Below are 21,294 nucleotides of genomic sequence, written 5' to 3'. Positions count from 1 at the left end.
GCAGAATAAAAACAATCTGCTGCAGCATGCCGAAAAAGGGGTTCTCTCGCCATTTTTGAATTGGCGCGCGGCGTGCCATCCTGCGCTGCGGGTGTCCGCCACACTTTCTGGTCATGTGTCTAAAGCCAGCCGTCGCCCACAACGATTGTCGTGCGATCGTATACCGTCGTCAGTCTAAAGTCGGCCAAAGACTTAGACCATGATCGCCCATATGAATATGTATAATACCTACTGTAGTACAATGGATGTGTTGGAAATTTTCACCTTTTTTCAGCGTGTTTTTTGCACTCCCCAGTGTAGGTGTGAAGATCATGTACAATACACATCCAATACACATTGTACTTGGTAGAAGATGAAACCAAAACAAGTTCCTAGACCTAACATTTCTGTAACAACAGGACTGTCAAGAGAGATTCAGTAGGAACAACTGTTTCAATTGGAAAATAGAGAGGCCTGTTTGATCAGGGAACTATCTGACACCTTATTTGGGGCAGCACTTACCATATGTTTTGGACAACTCGTTTTGGAAACCACCATCTTGCATCTGCACTACTAATTTTTTTTTTGAAAATCTTACTTTATTTGGTCCATTTACCGCAGGTAATTGAGGTCCATCTACCACTCGACATTAACTTTTGTTAATTTCATTTTTTACCACCATGGCTAGTTAGCATCTTTAGTGCTGGTTCCCCATGTGTGACATCCCTGTAGTTTCTTACAGTGTTGAGCTAGCAGAACACAGTATTAATGGGCAACCCTCATGACCCGTATACCACAGCACAATTTATACCCGGGTAATGCTCACATGAGACTCAGAATTTTGTCCCAGAATTTTGTCGACGAGGGTATGCATAGAAAGTGTGGACAAAATTCTGGGTCTCATGTGAGCGTTACCCGGGTATAAATTGTGCTGTGGTATACAACTACATGTACTAGTATGTAGGCTTTGAGACTGCATGATTTGGAATGTGACGATTTTCCAGTTCAGGTATAAATGCACCAAATTTTGCAACTGACTTTCGGACACAGAATTTTGAATTTTTTTAATGCTGTGCCTAACAAAATCAAATATATTTATTTTTTTGTATTTCTGTAGTGAACCCTACCATAATTTCTGCCACATCTTGGGTTGAACCTTTCCTTTACAATAGAAATATCCCCATAGGGCAAAAACCATGTTCTGCTATGTTGACATGACTCAGGACTCTCTTGTCACCACAGGCGTTTAGTACATGTCACACACCCAATGCAAAGGTCAGGGTGGGGAGGGGGGCTGATGAAGGTCTGAACATTTCCTGTTTATTACCTTCACCATTTCCCATCCTGTTTATTGCAGCTCTTTGAAATTTTAATTGTTCAATTGTCTACAAGACTTCCTGTTGATTTGACAACAAAACACTTTCAAGAAAACAGTTACTCTAGCAACTGGATATATTTGAAAACTGTGAGATGTTTCAAGTAGCATCTACTACTTTTTCTGTTATAACTGTTTTCTTGTGTATCTCATAATTTACCTGGATGTCTAAACTTCTAATCGACGTTGACAACAAATATTTATGTTTACCACCACTTCACCCCCCACCCCCTTCCTTCTCCGTCACAACAAACAAATATTATCATGGCTCCCGTACGTAATTTTGGTGCAGACCATATTGTGTTGTTTTTCTCACCCTTATGATCCATGGTTTCAGGCAGAGACGGCTGGTTGTTGTAGACGACCACGGCGGTGGCGTTCAGGTTCTTGGCGTAGTTGATCTTGACCTTGAAGTCGCAGATCCCGCGGACGACCAGGGCGATCCACTGGGTCTTGGGCGGTGTGATGTGGCGCAGCGGCTGGCAGGCGTTCCCCACGTTCACCACGATGCCGCGCGCCTCGATGGTCGGGCTGTTGTTCCCGTACACGCCGCCCTCGTCCTTCTCCGAGTGGATTTTGTTGGTGGAGGGGTCCCTGTAGGTCACGTTAACGAAGGCTTTGGTGTACTCGGTAGCGGCGTCCTCCCCGACCCTCATGCACTGCGCCGAGCCGAACCATAACATAACACACAACAGCACCACCAACCCGTACACAAACGTCCTTTCCTCCGCTACAACCATCTTCACACCGACTGTAAGATAGTTCCTGGTGTCCAGAAAGTTTCTAAGTCTCTCGGGACGGTTAAAACATCACAAAAATGTCCACGTTTCGGCTAGAAAGTGTCCAGATTTCGGTGCCGTGACTTCTTCCCTACGACACTAACAACCACAATGGCTGCCGTGTCCTTCCCTTCCGATTGGGATATGTGGTCACGTGACTGATGACGCACGTTTTTTGTGTTGCGCGCTTCGAATTCGTGATATTTTTTTAGACTAAACAATTTGAACTGCGGGGGGATAAATATACGCAGGGAATACGGGTTTATCCTGGGTTTATCCATGGAGGTAAAAAAAATCACATGTGATTTTTACCTCCTTGGTTTATCCAAGATTGTCATTTCGTCGTAACATTACAGAACATGGCCCATCAAAAGGAATATTAAAACTTCTCCATCAACCGGCCCATATTCACAAATGACCTGCCCACAAATGTACTTCTGTGAACACTCAGAACACAAGAAACCCCAACTGATCAAAATCGACAATGAATGTCGAGGCGGTTCCTTCATAATATAAAACATCACATAACAATTAGGTTCGCTTATAATTATATAATAAGTCCCATATCAAAAGTCGTGTATGGTATATCAATCCATCAATGTAAAGCTTTTTTTGTGTGAATCAAAGTCCTCTGGCTTTCTGTATTGTGCCGTTTGGTGAATTTCTACCGAAGGACATTTTTTAAAATACTGATATAACAGTTAATTTCATTTCACTTTAATATACATATAATGTGCCTGGTTTCTACTTTTATGTTGCCAAATCATGTGTGCCTGACAAAATAATCAAGTACTCAGTACTAGCAATGATTACTAGTATTATAATTTAACCGAATTTCAAGCGGAGGTCACAGTGTCGCAGTGTTGCCGAATGTGCCTTTGGTCGTCGTTAGTGTCAACGCGACCGTTCGGTGGTTCTGTTTGTTTTTTTGTTTTTTTGTTTGTTTTTTGTTTTGTGACGTTTCCATAACTTACAGATAAAGGCCGCAAAAAGAAAGACTTCTTCAACACCTGCTTGGAGATAATCTTTCATATATTTATTTCTGTATCCGAAGAATTGAAATAGCAGCGTTCTTGACTAGACACCAGCCTCCACAAGGAAAAAGGAAGAATAAATTGGCCAGGTGGTTCAGTCCGTGCATGGAGGTAAAAGTCTCTTTTTTTTCCTCTATGGTCCGTGGGAAGGGTATTTTATTTCCCCCCTCCGGGCTGCGTGGGCAAATGAACTCTACAGTGGGCAAACTCCCTTGGCCAATTACTAGTATTCTCCTTATTTGGCTAAATTTTACACTTTTTGAACCCACATCGTTAGTTTGGTGGAGACCAATCAGCTTGTAGAGAAACCTGTATTAAAGCTCTGAAAAACATCCTCACACAGTGTGAACTACAGTAACCCCGCACGCGCGCGCGTGGGCTTTGGCGTGACTCCCCACTATTATTATAAAGCGGTTTATAATGAGGGTGCTTTGTTGGAGTATCACGAACTTGAAACGACGACTACGTGCTCGCTCACATGTTAGCTGTGCCACGGAATAACGAGAAAATGGTGCCTAGTGTAGCCCCTTGTGATTTTGTGATGAATCCTGTTGTTTTCCCAAGAGCGTTCGCCAGAACTGCACGAGTGTTTTCAAATAAGAGTATCTCAGTAAATTGCATTTACCCTTTTTAGTTAGTAAGTAATAGTAATTAAGGTAGATATAACCATGCAAATTAAGTATAATCATGTATCATTATGTCATTTTAGCTCCTAGGTGCTAGTAACTCAGGTACACTGTTGACATATCCATCCAAATTAAGTATAATCATGTATCATTATGTCATTTTAGCTCCTAGGTGCTAGTAACTCAGGTAACTGTTGACATATCCATCCAAATTAAGCATAATTATGCATAAATGGGTGTCATTAATTGCTGTCAATGTGTTAACAAGTGGCCAATGATTGCTACAGAATGTAGACTGGCCTATGTCAATAATTGTACTCAGAGAAGTTTCAGAAGTAATTCAAAACATTTTGTCAAGTTAAAAAAGTAATGAGCATGAAAAATTAAGATGGACTCCTCTGTACAGTATCATTTATTTCAATACAAAAAAGTAGCACTTATGGATATCATTAATGTTTACCCACACAATTGAAATCCCTTCATATATATATATACACAATATTCTAAAGTTATAGTCTATGTCTAGTTTGTATAGGGTTAATAATCATTGTACCTCAGCTAACTAACAGAGAAGGAGTCATTTGCCTTCAACAAGAAAGCATAGCCTGTCTTCTAGATGGCCTCCTGTGCAGACTCCTAGCAGGACAGTTCTTGTTTCTATGATCAAACAGCTAAATAGAGTTGCAGTTTTTCAGGGAAGTATTGTCCATGCTGTTAGGAAGCATGGGTGGAACTCCCTCCATGGCATACCTCCCTCTGCCACAGTAAAGAACCCTAGCCCATGTAAAAAATCCCATATCAGCGCTGCTTTTCAAGACACACTACTGTGTCAAGAAGTGACAATCTCATTGTCTGATGCCATAGTGCATATGATAGGATTATGCACACAGACAAAATATCTACAATGATTTTTACAGGCTTAGTGTTTCATTGTGTGAAACACATTGGATACAGCACATTGCACAATGCAAAATATCAACAGAAAATATAATAGCAAGTTTACAATAATTTCCTATAGACTATACCACATTTTATCTAACTCCTTTTTTCTGCTACAGGTAGGAATCATAATAAACAATATAATACATCTGTCACTACAAACTTCATGAAGTTGGTCAGAAAACCATCTGCAAATTCTGTGATATATTTGCTAGGATCCCTACCCTTTGTTGTGCCTGACAAATAACTGAAAACCAAATAACACCATTTTTGGTTCATTGTAAATATTTGAAATAAGCTCTTCTTCCTAACAAAAACCATCCTTTTTTTTAATTGAACAAATGAAAACATTTATAACATAATTTTAGTTGACATGCACATTGTATTCAGTGCACCCCGACCAATGAAAAAGCCAACAAATCAAAATCAACCATCATATAGAAGATGAATCATCTCAAATATGGAACATACTGCAAGGCAATACAAGGCAAGTCTAAATTTCTTGTTGCTGACATCTAATTAAAGATTGCTAGTAGGAGACAAGAATACATGTACATGTTGTACAATACAAATCCAACCATATATTATTGACAGTCATTTTACACTTCTCTCTCACTCTAACCCTAGGAATTTATATATTCATACATACAAATGAAGGAAAACACAGAACTGTTCGCTCTGTTGGAATACACAATGTACATCCTAACCTAGAGACTATACTTTATTTTCAAACACAAGAGATTGAACTTACCCAAATTTTTTACTGTAAAGCTCCAGTCTGTGTCAAGGAATGAGCAATCCACCGCTTATGCAAAGTCCCAGAAGCGGTGGATTGCTCATTCCTTAACAAAGACAGGAGTTGTACAGTCAAAAATATTTGTAAGACTGTAAGTCAAATTTCTTGTGTTGGAAATGACAGTCTAATCTTGCTTCATAATGACTTTTACCAATACAGATGAACTTTAGAAGATTAGAGACTATACATAATGCCCGACTCTATATCTGTAGAACCACATGAGACCCTGGGTGAAGTTCCAGCCCACTGGTAGGGAGACTATGTAAAACGTGAGGACAATGAGCATGGCAGGGTACAGCAGGACTACTGTGTGCCGCAGGAATGGCAGGGCTGCAAGGGGAGACAACAAACGGTCAAACTATCAACACAAATAGTATAAGATGCCTGCATTTGTGTAAGTCACAGTAGTTAAAGTAATTTAAAAATTTAAAAAATCAGTACTACTACTACTACTTTACAGACTCCTATACATACATACAAATGTAACACAATGGCAAGACACACAGAGGAAGTCCTACTCACAGCTGTATCCCAGGAATGTGATGTACAGGTAGTACCCCAGGGCAATCAGCCACAGGGTGTTCCCAAACAGCCGAGACATGAACCACTCCTTGTCAATCAGAGCTGTGGAGGGGACAGGGACGGACTAGTAAGTACCGGCAAAACATGAAGCTGGTACAAAACAGCAGCTGTTTCCTTCATACATGTTTTTAAATAGTTTTAAAAAATCTTACTGTCATAGTCAATGAAGGTGAAGCGTGAAACATTTTCAAGTAGCTACGAGTGCAATGAAGCTTCGCAGTGGCTTTTATTCTCAGCAAGTGTGTTGGGTTTTTTAAGTGCAGAGGTTCGACACCATAAGCTCCCTCATGCACGGGGCTGCCTGCTTTACAACTCCATCTGAAAGCTAAGGATGATACGGTTACCACTCTTTTCCAGTTGTGTCTTTTACAGATGTGGCAAGTAGCAGTGTGTGCACAAACCACTACCATGCAGACGCAACACCTTCGAGGCTCTAAATATTTACTAACTACATGCCTAGTATAATTCTGGCTCTCAGGTACAACTCACGGTGTATGAAGAAGAGCTGTATGACATGTAGAATGATCAGCAGTGGGAAGAAGGCATTCAGGTGGACATCAAAGGCATAGCCCCACTCCACTTCCTGGTCTGACTTCTGGGTCTGTAGGTACTTGTTGGCAACAAACCTGTGACACAGAAATGTAATCTGCATTACGATTTTTAAAAATGTTTTTAAGAAATTGAAAAATTAATGAATGGTGAACAGTGACTTTAACTGAACATGAACTCATAACTTAAACCAAGTACATGTACATGTATTGAATTCAAAAAGACATCTGCATTAAATTCAACTTTGATTATATTGATCAAGGTTTTTTGGGTAACCTTTTAACTGTATAAAGACAGAAGTTGTATCCATACCACAGTAGGGTGGCTACCATGAGCCCAACTCCAATACAGTCCACAAAGATAACCCACAGGAGTAGTTTAATCATCCCCATCACACTCAACTGCAACACAATGGCAAAACCAAGGGAAGATGCTGCAAGAGAACAGGAGAAAGGTTTAATTTAATTGTCATAAAAACAAGATATCAATTCAGTTTAAAACATTAATCAATATGTGCCATAAAATAAACAACTTACTTATCCAAACATTAAGATTGGATGTTGATGTAACAATCAAAATGTATCTACATGTACTAGTACTATAATGATTATCCATTGTTATAACTGAACATCTACAAGAAACCCTGTATCCTTGTTTATGAAGACCAGTTACACCACATGAGCAGGTTTCTGAGTCCCTGTTCTGTTATCATACTTACCACACAGCCAGAAGCTGAGCAACACAAGGAAGGCTGGGTCATCTCGAGCCCACTGGTCTTTTGTTTCTGAAACAAAGAAAGACAGTTATCCTGATATTGTTTAAAGTGGTCACTGAGTTTTTCAATGTGCCTGCATGTAGTTTCCTTGTGTTGTAGGACTTTGACAGCTGAATCTGACAAACAATTATGTAGTTAGCTTTCAGTCGTGTAACTTATATGTATAATTGTATATGTAGTAGTTTAACAGTTTTAGCTTTACACATTTTGTACATTTTGAGTGCTATGTACAGCTACAAGTTAATTTATCCAACATACATATAAATTGTATCAATACTCACGTTTTCTGTAGTGGAAATTTCTGTATCTGTAAGATAATGATGAATTACACATAAGTTTAGGAGGAATGAACAATAGCACAAATTCTATATGTACAATGGTCATCAAAATGTCAGATGTGAAAACTGGTTGTTTGTATATAAACTGAGAACCTCCTTATTACACTAGTACAACTTTGACAATCTTACTGACATTAGGAACCATGACTCACACTCTCTGTGGTGCCACACACAAGTAGAGCATCTGCCAGAGTGCAAACTCAAAGTCCATCTGTCGGAACTTGAGGATGCGGCGCAGGTACTTGTAGCGCTTGGCGCCCGCGGTGTGCCGTGCCTCCAGCATGGGGTTTGTGGAAGTACCGGTCGGACTGGCTGGTGGGGACAGTCTGCTGGGTAACATCAAGGCTGATGTAACGGGTACATGTGAAGTGTTATGTGTTAGTGTGGGTTGTACTAATGCTGTCTTATGTTATGCAGCTATGAATGTACATTGTACACATACTTAGGACACGCAAGCTGGTGTGTTACGCCGAAGGGCGGTTATACCGGCTTATACAGAAGAAGAAGGGACTGTTTAGGAAAGTTGTGGTAACACATACAAAAATTAAGCCTAAGCTTGTACTAAAAAATTAAAACAGTTAAAAAATGATTGCACATGAAAGTTGACTGAAAGGATGACAAAGATTAGCCTGGTTACCAAACCTATTATAGATCCCGAGTCCTACATCCTATTTCCTATGAGGAGAGGATGTAGGACTCGGGAGCTATAATAGGTTTGGTAACCAGGCTAGACAAAGATGACAAGGAAAAACTGTACACACACAACAACAAAATTTCACAAATATTCAAAACAACTTCTCAGATGGTCTGTGTCTTAATAGCCTGGGTTCCATCCTGGTTAGTTTACGTCCGCTCCTACAGTCGCTACCACCAACCGTAGCGACTGTAGGAGCGGATGTAAACTAACCAGGATGGAACCCAGGCTAGTGTCTTAATGTACTTTTAACACTTTATATGATATGTAAATGAGATGTAAACTGTTACATTACAACGTCAAGTACGACTGAAATGTAAGGACCATGATAAAGAATATATTTAGCCCACTGCACATGGTAGTGGATATGCTAGTGTTACATAGCCAGTCATAGCCATAATTTTACCTCTCATAATTTGCAGATATGACTCCAAGCTTGGATTGGTATACACAAAGCACAATAGGTACCTTCACGCTAACTTACTCAATCAAAGAAACAACCTTCGGTGGTTTCGAATGCCTCGTGATGTCATCTCTAATTTCACAACATCGATAGAGAGACAAACTGACAACATTTCATTCTACACGTCATCACGCCCCCCTCCCCACTTCGGGACAGGTCCAACCTGACCGACAGTTTACTGACCCCCTAAAACTTAATTTAGACGACATTTCAGTACACCTCTTATGTTATGAATATCTTACAGGTCAGTGCAGATATAGTAACATCTAAATGATGAAAAGAAAACTTCACAATAGAGACAATATCTTACCAAAGTTACTGGTACAACTACTGTCAACGTTCCCACCCCTTCCTCCTTCCTCTGTTTTTCACTGACAACCGCACCTAAGTGTGAAGAACAGTTTTGTTTCTTACCATTTAAAAACCGAAAGGTAGGAAAAGATAGGGTCATTGCAATATGGAAAATGTAATTTTATAATAATGGTAGTATATAGGTTCATACAAAATTCACGTTAAAGGGACAATCAGTTATCTAAAGTTAATTATTAAGTGAGTGAACTTTTGAGTTAACTTGTTATCACTTTGGACGAGCGCATTGTTTTAGTAGGGGCTGTGATTCGTTTTTTGGTCTTTTGTGAACTCAACATCTCTTGTAATTCTCGTCAGCAAAATAATATTATTATCTATAATATTATTATTTCTTAACTTTGTGTGTATACTGACAAATTTTAATCTTAACATCTTGATAATATTTGATTATACTTTTTCAACATCCCCGGGACTATATTGTACCATTCCAAGATGGCAGCGTACACGAGGAAAAAGTCCCTCACAATGTTGATTTCTTGATTTCCTGCGTGTTTTGGGGGCCCTATTCTCCATATCTAGGGGATTACAATGATGTGGAAAAGGTTTTTGTGCCCCTTGTGTCAAAGGATCCGAATTATCACCCACAATGTGGGATATTTGGCGCCATTTGCTAGCAGACGACATGCTAGCTCAAAGTCATCAGATGGACAGGTTGGTGTTTATAGAATTATGATAATAGATAAAAAAGATTGTAAATGGCTGTAACGTAAATGGGCTATTAAAATGTTGATTGGGGGGAAGAGGTAAGAAATCAGCATTTGATCCTACCATGATACCAATGATGAATCTAGATTTGCTCAGTGCATAATGTCCTTGATTTGCTCAAACCCTCCCTAGTAACTTCCTTGTCTAGTAGATGGTCCTACCCCCCCTCCAATCCAGCCTCATTCGCGCCCCTCTCCACAGTTCTTTTTGAAACAGACCAATTCATGTAACAGTTACATCTTGTCTTGTCTTACAAGTATAGTCTCTATAATGAATTTCATCACAGACATGGATACAGACCCAAGTAGCATTTCCACACCCAACATCTGCTTGGAGAAAGAGAATGAAGACATTTCCTGTTAGTTATTCCTATTTATTACTCATAGACTAGTCATGGTATTCAAATACCAGTTGTAAAAGTTGCGTAAAAAGTTAGTTCTTCAACAATTCTACTAAAAAAAGTACCCTCCTGCAGATTGACATGTCACAGTTTCCAGTGGAGAATATCCGGAACTTCAGTATCATCGCACACGTGGACCATGGCAAGAGCACACTGGCAGACAGACTACTGGAGCTCACAGGTAAGTTTTTATTAATGCATATCCCACTGGCCTGCCATAGAAGCCAGTGGTAATAGGGAGCTGGTGGCAACTATGGAGGATGGCTCATCCGATATCCCAATACTATAAACCTATAGAACATCCTTGGGCCAAGTGAGTGTTCACCATACATTTAGTAAGTCATGATTTGGTTGGTGTTGTAACTTTTTTTTGGTTGGGAACACTAGTGCTCCTGAATCAAAAAGTTAGGCCAGAGCCTGCACTTCAAAACATTAAGTTTGGAGTTGGTGATGCCACAAATTATGACATTTTCTTTTTTATAATTTCAGTAACAGTGGGGGATTTATAGGCACTACCAACTGAATCAGCCGATGGGTCTAGACCTTTTAGCCAAATCGTTAGAGCGTCGGCATGTGGACTGGTGCCCGGGTTTGGTCGTGGGTTCGAACCCCAGCCCAGGACCAGGAGTGTCTTTCTGTTTGTACTGTCATAATTGTTACATTTCTGCATATTTTCAACCAAACTGACACGCTCGTGCCTTGATCGCAGGAACCATCTCCCAGGAGGCCTCAAACAAACAAGTGTTAGACAAACTGCAGGTGGAGAGAGAACGAGGCATCACTGTGAAGGCACAGACAGCTTCCATGTTCCACCAGTACCAGGGGAAAACCTACCTCCTCAACCTTATAGACACACCGGTGAGCAACACCTCCTTTTGCACTGTGCTGGTACTGCAGGTAGTGTAATAGACTAGCTGTTATCTCAAACCAAATGATCTAAAGCCTCATCATTCCAGTAAATATTGATTCTCCCATGCAGACTCAATGATAATAGTGCCACACATAGTATACCAGCATTTGCTGCAGTGTCAAATTTATTTTTGTTGTTGTATGCTGACAGTTATTTTCTACAGCAAACTCAGCACTGTATATCTTCAATCATGTTGAAAATCCAAATATTTAATCTATATTGATAACAATTGTAGATGAATGAATACAAAAGAACTATAAATGCAAGCCTTAATCAATCTATGATTTCAAGACTAGAGAGTCCATCAAAACTTAAAGTGTCCCTCTACATAATAAGTACCTATGTTGATCTTGATATTATGTCATGGTAAAACGGTATAGATTACATATGCTGTTACAATAGTTGAATAGATATACAGTTTGAATGCATAAGATATATAAACATATAAACATAAAACTTCCTGTGCTGTCAGTTTCTTCCATTGATGTCATTTTAAGTGATTACATGAAGTCATTTGGATTACATGTATATATATTTGTCTTCAGTATGACTGAGCCAAGGAACCCACTATCTACCACATGAAAAGCAATCATCCTTCCCACTAAGCTATTGTAGCATTTTTTTTCAAAATTCTGTACACAAGACATCATTTACAGACATGTATAAGTAACAAGTGGTTTTAACATTATGGTCAACAGGTGCTTGAATATTCAGTTTATGAGTAAGCTAAAAGATATCAGGATTTACAGTAAAAGAGGCAGTCATGATTCTGTATTTCCTTCCTCTTTCTCTTGGCATCCCATATTTCAACATGTGCCAACTGATAGCATAAGGGACAAGCCAGGAGTAGTGTTTTGAAAGTAAGCTTGGTATACCTTACACAAGGTATGGAAATATTTGGTATAATATTGTATGCATTAAGCTTTAGAGCACTAGTAGTGTTGTTCTATTAAGTAGCAAGATACAATTTTTTATCTGTTCCTACAAATTTACCAGTCCCTTACCCATGTTGTTAACTACTGTTTTTCCCTGAAATCTACACATGCTGACAGTGTTATTTTGTCTGACCCGCCTGCCAAGGTTTGTTACAAGTGCTGTTGTCAACTATATCATGATTTCATACCCTGAGAACCTTACACTTCTCTGTTTTGGTGGAATTTCAATTACTCATTAGAAAGGGATCGGCTTTTAAGGAGCAGAACGTCATTTTCTCTTTTCTTAAACTTAAAGGAGATCAAATCAAATAATAAAATTCCTGCATTTAAGTTCAAATTGATGTCTATGCTGTTTGGGCTGCTAGGTTGGCAGTACATGTTCATATTAAAAGTTAGTAGCCTTGAATAACTGAATGTTACTTATAAAATAGTTATTATCTTCCAAGTTTCTGCCTATACCCAAAGTGCCAGTGCCATGACATGTTGTGTCTGTTAGATGGCATAGATAAAGTCTATATCTGCTGCATCTCGATCCTGTTGCCCTGCCGTTTGAAGATGTTGGTCTTGAAGGACTCGCGCAGGCACTGCCAGAAGGCGTCCCTCTGCCGGGGGTCCTCCGGCCAGCGCAGGTACTTCCTTCCCATCATCACCTTCTGCAGCGACTTGGGCATCTTCGTCTGCGGGACGTTCTCCAGGAGAACAAAGATCAGGTCGTCCTTGTTCTTCCCGTAGCGTTTGTTCTTGGACATCTCCAGCTCCCACAGGCAGCGCTTGCTCCGCAGGAAGCTACTAGAGATGACAAACATCGTCTTCCGACTCTCGTCCATCGCAGCGATGATGTTGTTCTGATCCTTCGGTCCGTCCTCAAAGTCGCGAATGTCAAGGCACATCTTGTAAGTGGGCGGGGGACAATTCTCGACCTTGGGGAGTAGCTCGTCGATGACCCACCAGCGGTCGTTGCTACAGTACGACAGGAAAGCCTCATACTTGAAGTACTCGTCCTCGACTTTCTGTTCCACTTGCTCACCCTTTTTGCCACACAGCACAAACCAGCCATACTTGACGCGCCAGCGGCAGTGGTAATAGAGCACAGCGGCCAGCACGATGACCAGTACGGCCAGGGTGAGAGAAATCCCCAGGGACAGTCCCAGCTGCGTGTGGTCAGCACCCTCATCGCACTTGAGAACCTCCGGGTTGAAATGTTCAAAGTTGACGCCACGTGAATGCCGCGGGTAGTAACACTCGTATTCTTTCCAATTAACGAATGCTACGGTACTATTTTTTTTTAACCAATCAAATAACCACTCCACATCGCACGTGCATGAGAAAGGGTTCCCAGACAAGTCAATCTCCTTTAATGAACCCAGACCCTTTAAGAACTTTTCTGTGAAGACAGAAATGTTGTTTCTCTGTAGGTCAAGATGTTGTAGATAGGGCAGTGCTCTTCCCAGGTCCTCAGGGCAACTGCTGATCAAGTTTTGAGCCAGGTACAGACTGGTCAGATTTTCTGGTCCAGTGAATAGCGATGCTGGCATTTCAGCTGTCAAGGTCAAATTGTTCTGGGACAAGTCAAGAACATGCAAATCCTTCATCTCAGAGAATGTTTGTGCTTCCAGTGTGTGGATAGCATTGTTTGACAAGTTTAGCATGTCTAGATATTCAAGCTGATGTAGGATTTCCTTGTTTAGTACTTGAATCATGTTACCATGAAGGTCTAACACTTTTAAAGATGGCAGGCCAGCGAAAGCATCCTCGTCTATTACTGAGATTTTGTTGGAGTCTAACTTTAGTTCCTCTAGTTTCACAAGGCTACTCATTGCAAAGGCATGGAAAGGAATCCTTTCCAAGGTGTTTCCAGTTAACTTGATGTTTGACACTTCAGCTAAACCTTTGACATTGGTAAGATTTAGCATTTGTATGCCATTGCTTGCCATGCTTACTGTCTTCAGTGAGCTTAGTCCTTTCATCGGTGGTGGTGCGTGCATCTGTAACCCTTCAATCACGAGTTGATTCAGTGAGGGCAAGTCGCGAAGCAAATCTGTGGGAAATCGGCAGTGCCACTTGAGTTCAGATACAACACCAATTCTGAGATCGTGTAGTTACCGGGATGGAATTGAGAGAAGAAGGTACAGTTGTCGTCTGGAGGGTCCTGCTGCAGAATGTGCTGAAGTTTGGCCCGTGCCCTGGTGGGAGGGGTGAGGCCGGAGGCAGGGAGGATGTCTGGGTAACCCTGGGACGGGCTGCCATCCTGCCGGCCCAGTATGTCCAGAGACGTGACCTCACTCAGTAAACATCTCGGAATGGACGCTACCTCTTCTATGATACAACTCAAGGAGCCATGGTAGCTACTTAAGTCTCCCTCTTGACAGAAGACACATGGACCGGTACCTTGAGTGCCACAGTCTTCTTGCCCTATGGCCTTGGAGAAGAAAACTAGTCGTCTGGAGGATAAGAAAAGCCACAAAGTACCTCCCCTCCACTGTTGGTCTTGATGTGGCAACAGTCGGTTTGATACAGTCAGCTGTTTGGTTGCCCGGAGGGGGTTTCCTGCCTGCTTCCTGTTTCTAGATCCGTGCAGAGCAGCCAAGGGGTCAGCTGAAAGGGCACAACAACCCTCACCAGTTATGTCACGTCCTATATCTGGGGACTCAGCAGTTTCTTTTGCCGGGAAGTCCTCACTTCTTGGCAGTTGGTGCTTACATGGACCCACCAGTCTGTGTTCTTGATATCTCAGAATGTCCCCACTCACCGGTTGCTGTGATTCTTGCAAATATTGTAGGACCCTGTATAAGTGCAGAACGCTCACCGTGTAACACTGGTTGCGGCTAGTTTATAGCGTCACCTCCCAGGAAGCAGTGCCCGGTTTTCCCTGCTGGTTAATCATAAACCCAGAACTGTTGACTCAGCAAATATGGCAGCTGTATAGCCTGCTGTCACAACGTGAAAAGGCACTGTATAGTGTAGCCAATGGGGAACAAGAAGGTATAGAGCTGTACTACAGAATGAAAGCAGAACATTCCAGCACAGACCAGTTTAAAACCTCACATGTGGCAAGCATCAGCTGGTGATGATGTCATCAGGATGAGGTCATGTTTCTCCTGTGCAGTGGTTGGCCGAGACTGGGTTGCCATGCCAACAGGTGTTAGTCTTTACAGATAAGCTGGCCCACAGGAGCAAAGTTAGCCCACTCACCAGGACAAGATATCTGGTCTGGGGCCACTACATCAGAGATAAACAGTAGCATGTGGCTATAGAGGTTTTTCAACAAACATGTCCACTTATGTTTACATTTACACAATAGGGAATACTTCTTTGTACATACATGTACCAAGAAGGTTAAATACAAGACTGATTGAACCCTCTTGCATGTACTTTTAAATGGTGTTAATGACTTGTTTTAGATGTTTGACTTCCACCATGACAATATAACAATTGGGTGACTAGTTTTTGACAAACACAGTACCTGTTTGTTGTAAAAATAAAAGCACACTGAAATTTTCATGGAGCATATTTTATAATAAAGTAAACAAAATAAACAAAGAACAAATATTTTATGGCAAATTCTCACCTTAAGGGTAATTGCAACTGTAAGGATTATTTTTGTAACTTATTGGTACATGTATCTAAAATGGAAGTATATCTGGAGTTTATTAGCTATTTTTGTGTTGTTTCAGGGTCATGTAGATTTTAACTATGAAGTGTCCAGGTCCCTGGCTGCTTGTCAGGGAGTGCTGCTATTGGTGGATGCAAATCAGGTGGGTAGATCATGTTTCAGATCTTTGAAGGAGCTTACATGTGTTTTAAACTCCATCTTTCTTAAGAAACGTTTACATCATATATGACCAGATGTTTATGATTCTTCCACATTGCAATGAGAAGTTACAATATAGAAGGTATATGTATTATTATGTATCACATGTTAAGATGTGTTAGGATGTTAGGCATGAAGTGTGTTTTGGAGTCTGAACTTGAGTTGTATGTTTGCTGAAAGTCTTTGTCAAATTTTCCTATCTGCTTTTTTTCCAGGGAGTACAGGCCCAAACTGTTGCCAACTTTTACCTGGCCTTTGAGTCAGAGCTGGCCATTATACCAGTTATTAATAAGGTAAATACAATCACAATCTTACAAGTACTCATAACTACTTTAAAAAAGAATTTTTGATACAAATATTCAGAGAAATATGCACATTATAACAGTCACATACTATTTCACCAGTACTTTTGGAATATCTTTGGAGTGTTATTTTGTAAGGTCTCTCAGGAACACTTGCATAATGACCATGCATATGTAATAGTTAATTAAACTCTTCCTACCAACAGATAGATCTTAAACAAGCTGACGTAGAGTCCACAGAAGAGCAAATGAGACGACTGTTTGATTTTAAAGAAGAAGACTTCTTTAAGGTAAGATCTCTCGACCATAGATGGTTTTGTTCATTTAACATGCAAAATCTTGTAAATTACCATCACACAATTATCTTTGTGCTTTTCACTTGACTTGTTGCTGTAACAGTGCCAGGTATTTTTTCCCAGATATCAGCTAAACTAGGACTGAACTGTAGAGAAATCCTTGATGCAGTGATCCAGAGAATACCACCGTAAGTGCATGTACCTTTTATGGATGCTTAATAGAATGTTGAATGTTTGTTTATGTGTTTCACATAGCCAGTAGACTGCCTTTAGGAATAACACCAGTTTTGTACAGTAAGTACAAGCTGTGTAAGACCAGACTGTAATGTTTGATGTACTCACACAGGGATGAACCCCTACTCTTTTTAATTTGTGTGATTTGGCATTGCCAAAGCAAAGAACTGCACATTTGCAACCAAGAGCCATGTTTTTTTTCCAGGCCAAAGTCTGACCCTAACCAGCCCTGGAAGGCCCTGCTGTTTGACTCTACGTATAACCACTACCGGGGTGCTGTGACCAGCGTGGCTGTTGTAGACGGGAGGGTACGGCAGGGGGACAGGATCAGCTCTGCTCACACACAGAAGACTTACGAGGTGCAGGAGGTCGGCATCATGAGCCCAGATCACCAGGCTACACAGGAACTGTTAGTACAATGTTCTGTAAATTGAGAAACTTTGGCAGTGTTTTTTTTTTTCACCTCTTAGTCATAACACTGTGGATGAGTTTTATTGCTCTACTGTACTGCAAAATTGTTTAAACTGCAATTTTTGAACATTGCTAAAGCTTCCCTTTCCCTCCTACTGCATTCGCAATACATTTATCTCTCTCAATTCGAAGTACCAGTTATATAGCAACTTTGATAATATGAACAAAAAGATAAATGAAAAATTCATAATCCTCACATAACATGTGACAGCTGTGAATAAGCATGCCAGCCTTGTAACTTCTTCAACTTCTCTTGAGATTCATAAAGATAGAAAACATCTGAAGAAATAAAAAGAAGTGCTCCTCCCTCTCCCCTCTGCAGCCATGCTGGCCAGGTGGGTTACCTGATAGCAGGTATGAAGTCTATCCAGGAGGCCAGGATAGGTGACACTCTACACCTGTCCAACTCACCTGTGGAGCCGCTACCTGGATTCAAACCTGCCAAGCCCATGGTATTTATTTTTGTTTATCGGTTTGATATAGATTATATTTTTGACTTTTCACTTTTAGATGTGTTTCTTTGATCTTTCATTAAATGTATACATTGCAATTTAGTAGTTCACACCATGATTAGTAGAATCCAAAGTGCCTTAAAAATCATTCAATTTTCTCCATTACAAAAGCAAGAGACTTTTTTGTCTTTTTCAGGTGTTTGGAGGAATTTTCCCCATGGACCAGTCTGAGTACAGGGACCTGAAGGTGGCTGTGGACAGGCTGACCTTAAATGACTCCAGCGTCACGGTTGCTAAGGACAGCAGGTGACGGGGGAATAACAGAACATATGGGAATCTATTAAGCAATCTTGCAATGTTGGAATATTGTTCTTTACAGCTAAAATGGTTAGAAATTAAAACCTTGTGAACATAGTTAGCCTCTATTCACTTGAAGAAGTCACTGGGTGAAACCAGTCGTGACAGGCTGAACAAAAGTTCTAAATGTGAACATGGAGGTAGAATTTTTCCATGATGTGAACTATGTGGTTCCAGATGTCTTACTGAGGGACTGCTGCTGTATAAAATATGTCGGTTAGTTTGAGGCACTCTACTTTCTCATTCACTTCCATTTTATTGTCATAAAAACAGCCCTGCTCTAGGCCTGGGTTTCAGACTAGGTTTCCTGGGGCTGCTGCACATGGAAGTCTTCAACCAGAGGCTGGAGCAGGAGTACAACGCTACTGCCATCGTCACCACTCCTAGTGTTCCATGCAAAGGTCAGGGGCTCCCTAATCTCAAACTTGCCATATCTGGTTCAAATTTGATTGAGCCAGCAGCTCAGGTTCATGTCCAGGTCTGGACACAACTGGAAAAGAATCTCATCCTCCTGTTGAATAGGGATGTAAAGCTGGGGCCCCCATGCACATGTATGAGATAGCTTATGGCATCAAGATAAGAGTACCGGTAGGTGTGACCCAATGTGCTTGGCTATAAGTACTTGCCATATCAAAGCCGCTTTGCACTACTAGCTTTGTCATCAGGCTGAGGTCACCTGCTTTATCTATATCTTTTAACTTTCCAGTTTATTGCACAAATATGTTTTGTTCTTTATGTCCATCCCCAGCTCGTCTGAGCAGTGACAAACTCATCAAGCAGTACAAGACAGAGGAGATCACCATCTTCAGCCCTGCAGAGGTGAAGTTCAACTTTGTTTCAGAAGTAACAAAGCAGATCTTTGTCCAGGAAAACTGCCGGCATCATTGCGCCAACCTATTGGATGTCTAGCTGCAGAGCAGTGGTGCCTAGCTGTAGTGAAGCAGTCAATAAAACATTGGTGTATGTCATACACCAAAACATTGGTGTATGTGAAACTCCATCAGTTGTAAATAAAGAGCGTTGTTATACCACATGTAGTAGGATAATTCTCAAAGACTAGGAGCAGGATTGGTGTAGTCTTACTCTCTATGTACTGTATACCCATCCTCATCAGGTATGTTATGAAGATGTAACACTCCTATGTTCCCTGTAGTTCCCTGAGAGGAGAGATGTTACAGAGTACCTGGAGCCCATGGTCCTGGGAACCATCATCACTCCAGACGTTCATCTCAACAGGATATTCAGCCTCTGTGAGGTAAGAACATTTATGGACTTCATTAATGAACGATTGAAGCATCAATTTTGGAAATGAAACAATGTTGAAAGATTTGCCATCTTTGGACCATGGCTTGGTGCAGATATTACAAGATCAAGCTTAAAAATGTTTCCAAAGTGTTGGTTGCTAATATTCATGCCATATATTGTATATTACTACTTTTCTCACAGGAATTTTCGTGTGATAGGCATAGAAAATCCTACAATCCTGATAAAGAACCATCATAAGGAACCCTTTGCAATGAAGTTTTGCAAAGAATAATGTCAAAAGAGCATAGGGTATTAGAATGGAACAGAAATTAATAGCATCAAAACATTCAGTATTCACCAACCAGAACAATTTTGTTGCAGGCTAAAAGAGGAGAACAGGTGGACTTTACGTACATTGACACATCACGGGTGCTGCTGAAGTACAAGCTGCCACTCAACGAGATTGTGGTGGACTTTTACGATCAGCTCAAGTCTATCACTTCAGGCTATGCAAGGTAAGAAGGACGTCTCATAGGACTATCAGATACATGTAGGACTATATTAAGATAGTAATGTGTAGAATACACAGATGGGAAATATTGTTTTGGCTAACTCTGGTTTAGGGGGAGTTTGTATGTATCTTATCCTGAGCAGGAGGACTGGCAGAGATTTGGTTTCAGTTGATTGACAGGGTTGTGTCCCAGTATGCCCTGGATGGTAGAATGTGGCATTTGGCTGTCCCTGGTGTGTGTGCTTGTAAAATATTTGGCTGTCTTGCATCCTTCTACTTTTTTAGATAAATGCTCATTTGGAAAAACATGTACTAAGTGATATCCTCTCATTGAATACAAAGAACGTGCTTTTTTGTTACTCAGTTTTGACTACGAGGATCACAGTTATGAACCAGCTGAACTGGTCAAGCTGGACGTCCTCCTCAATGGTCAAGCCATCAGCGAACTGTCCACCATCGTGCACAAAGACAAGGCCTACCCAGTGGGAAAGGCTCTGGCCTCTAAACTAAAGAACGTCATCCCGAGACAGCTGTATGAAGTCATCATTCAGGCAGCTCTAGGGGGCAGGGTCATAGCCAGGGAAACGTATGTAGACACATCACATCACATGTTTTACTCTCATTCTTTGAATTTTTTCTTGCTAATGAAGTTTCAACTTCAGTTTATTACAGTACTTCAATCAATTTTTGTTGTTCCTTTGCTCCAGGGTAAAGGCCTACAAGAAGAATGTGTTGGCAAAATGTGTAAGTCAAAGCTAAATCATCCTGTGTTTTCGATTTTTAGAATTTAGTTAAAACTTCTGAACTGAGAAGACATTGAAGACTGTGCTTCCCAGTTATTCCCTGCCAATGCTGTGTCCCATGCTTGTTTACCGGTATCTGCGATTGACCATGCTTCTGTTCTATCTTGCCAACATATGATCATGAATACTTACTGTTGTTTGAAAGTGTTTTCCTATGCATTCCAGTATGTCTACGATGCAAATCAAAATGTTCTTTCTTTGTCCAGTACGGTGGAGACATCTCAAGAAAGATGAAACTTCTGAAGAGGCAGGCAGAGGGGAAGAAGAGGATGAAGAAGATTGGAAATGTTGATGTTCCTAAAGATGCTTTCATATCTGTACTAAAAAGATGACACCACTAGATAGGCCATGCAATTCCAGTCAAATAGATTTTAACCAGAAGAAAATTGTGTAAATGCTCTGTTGTCCCTATGATACATTTTATTGATTCCATGATTGTACATGGTTGTGTCTTGTTTAACAGCTAAATTTAAGTGCATCATACCACAACATGCAGTATCAGTAATATATTAATGGAAGGAATTAATGGGAGATTCAAAAGTTCATATGCTACCTGCTCAAGAT

At 40.7% G+C, this 21,294-nt stretch overlaps 4 protein-coding genes across 5 annotated transcripts in view; 1 reads left to right on the top strand and 3 right to left on the bottom strand.

The window, feature by feature from the left end:
• LOC109467823 (RING finger protein 150-like) overlaps nucleotides 1-2,277 on the bottom strand; it is an 18,250-nt gene extending 15,973 nt beyond the window's left edge. Inside the window, exon 1 of the mRNA XM_019765898.1 lies at nucleotides 1,671-2,277. Coding sequence (XP_019621457.1) covers nucleotides 1,671-2,094 — 424 coding nt within the window. The 5' untranslated portion in view covers nucleotides 2,095-2,277. The remainder of the gene's footprint in view (nucleotides 1-1,670) is intronic.
• A 3,338-nt stretch (nucleotides 2,278-5,615) lies between these two features.
• On the bottom strand, nucleotides 5,616-9,299 carry LOC109467832 (protein unc-50 homolog). 2 transcript variants are annotated; one of them, XM_019765916.1, is made up of 8 exons: nucleotides 9,240-9,293; nucleotides 7,925-8,117; nucleotides 7,716-7,741; nucleotides 7,378-7,443; nucleotides 6,972-7,092; nucleotides 6,600-6,736; nucleotides 6,051-6,152; nucleotides 5,616-5,858 (listed from the first exon to the last, which is right to left on the bottom strand). In XM_019765916.1, the coding sequence occupies exons 2-8, from the start codon at nucleotides 8,110-8,112 to the stop codon at nucleotides 5,710-5,712; spliced, it is 789 nt and encodes a 262-aa protein (XP_019621475.1). In that variant the 5' UTR covers nucleotides 8,113-8,117; nucleotides 9,240-9,293; the 3' UTR covers nucleotides 5,616-5,709. The 2 variants fall into 2 exon arrangements, with proteins under 2 accessions (XP_019621475.1, XP_019621476.1); XM_019765917.1 differs by having other exon boundaries at nucleotides 5,617-5,858; nucleotides 7,925-8,098; nucleotides 9,240-9,299.
• Nucleotides 9,300-9,721: 422 nt separating this feature from the next.
• LOC109467812 (translation factor GUF1, mitochondrial-like) lies at nucleotides 9,722-21,227 on the top strand. Its single transcript, XM_019765878.1, has 17 exons — nucleotides 9,722-9,949; nucleotides 10,479-10,584; nucleotides 11,113-11,261; nucleotides 15,923-16,003; nucleotides 16,275-16,352; nucleotides 16,568-16,651; nucleotides 16,781-16,845; nucleotides 17,097-17,300; nucleotides 17,685-17,814; nucleotides 18,011-18,120; nucleotides 18,445-18,572; nucleotides 18,920-18,990; nucleotides 19,325-19,426; nucleotides 19,798-19,931; nucleotides 20,292-20,513; nucleotides 20,635-20,671; nucleotides 20,937-21,227. Exons 1-17 carry the CDS (start codon nucleotides 9,827-9,829, stop codon nucleotides 21,060-21,062), a joined length of 1,950 nt encoding a protein of 649 aa, XP_019621437.1. The 5' UTR covers nucleotides 9,722-9,826; the 3' UTR covers nucleotides 21,063-21,227.
• LOC109467817 (toll-like receptor 13) lies at nucleotides 11,412-15,496 on the bottom strand. Its single transcript, XM_019765889.1, has one exon. It carries the CDS (start codon nucleotides 14,231-14,233, stop codon nucleotides 12,761-12,763), a length of 1,473 nt encoding a protein of 490 aa, XP_019621448.1. The 5' UTR covers nucleotides 14,234-15,496; the 3' UTR covers nucleotides 11,412-12,760.
• Nucleotides 21,228-21,294: the final 67 nt, after the last annotated feature.

Source organism: Branchiostoma belcheri, unplaced genomic scaffold (genome assembly GCF_001625305.1).
Source record: "Branchiostoma belcheri isolate BF01 breed outbred unplaced genomic scaffold, Haploidv18h27 scaffold19, whole genome shotgun sequence".
Classification (NCBI taxonomy): Eukaryota; Metazoa; Chordata; class Leptocardii; order Amphioxiformes; family Branchiostomatidae; genus Branchiostoma; species Branchiostoma belcheri.
This window is presented reverse-complemented; position numbering and strand designations above follow the sequence as displayed.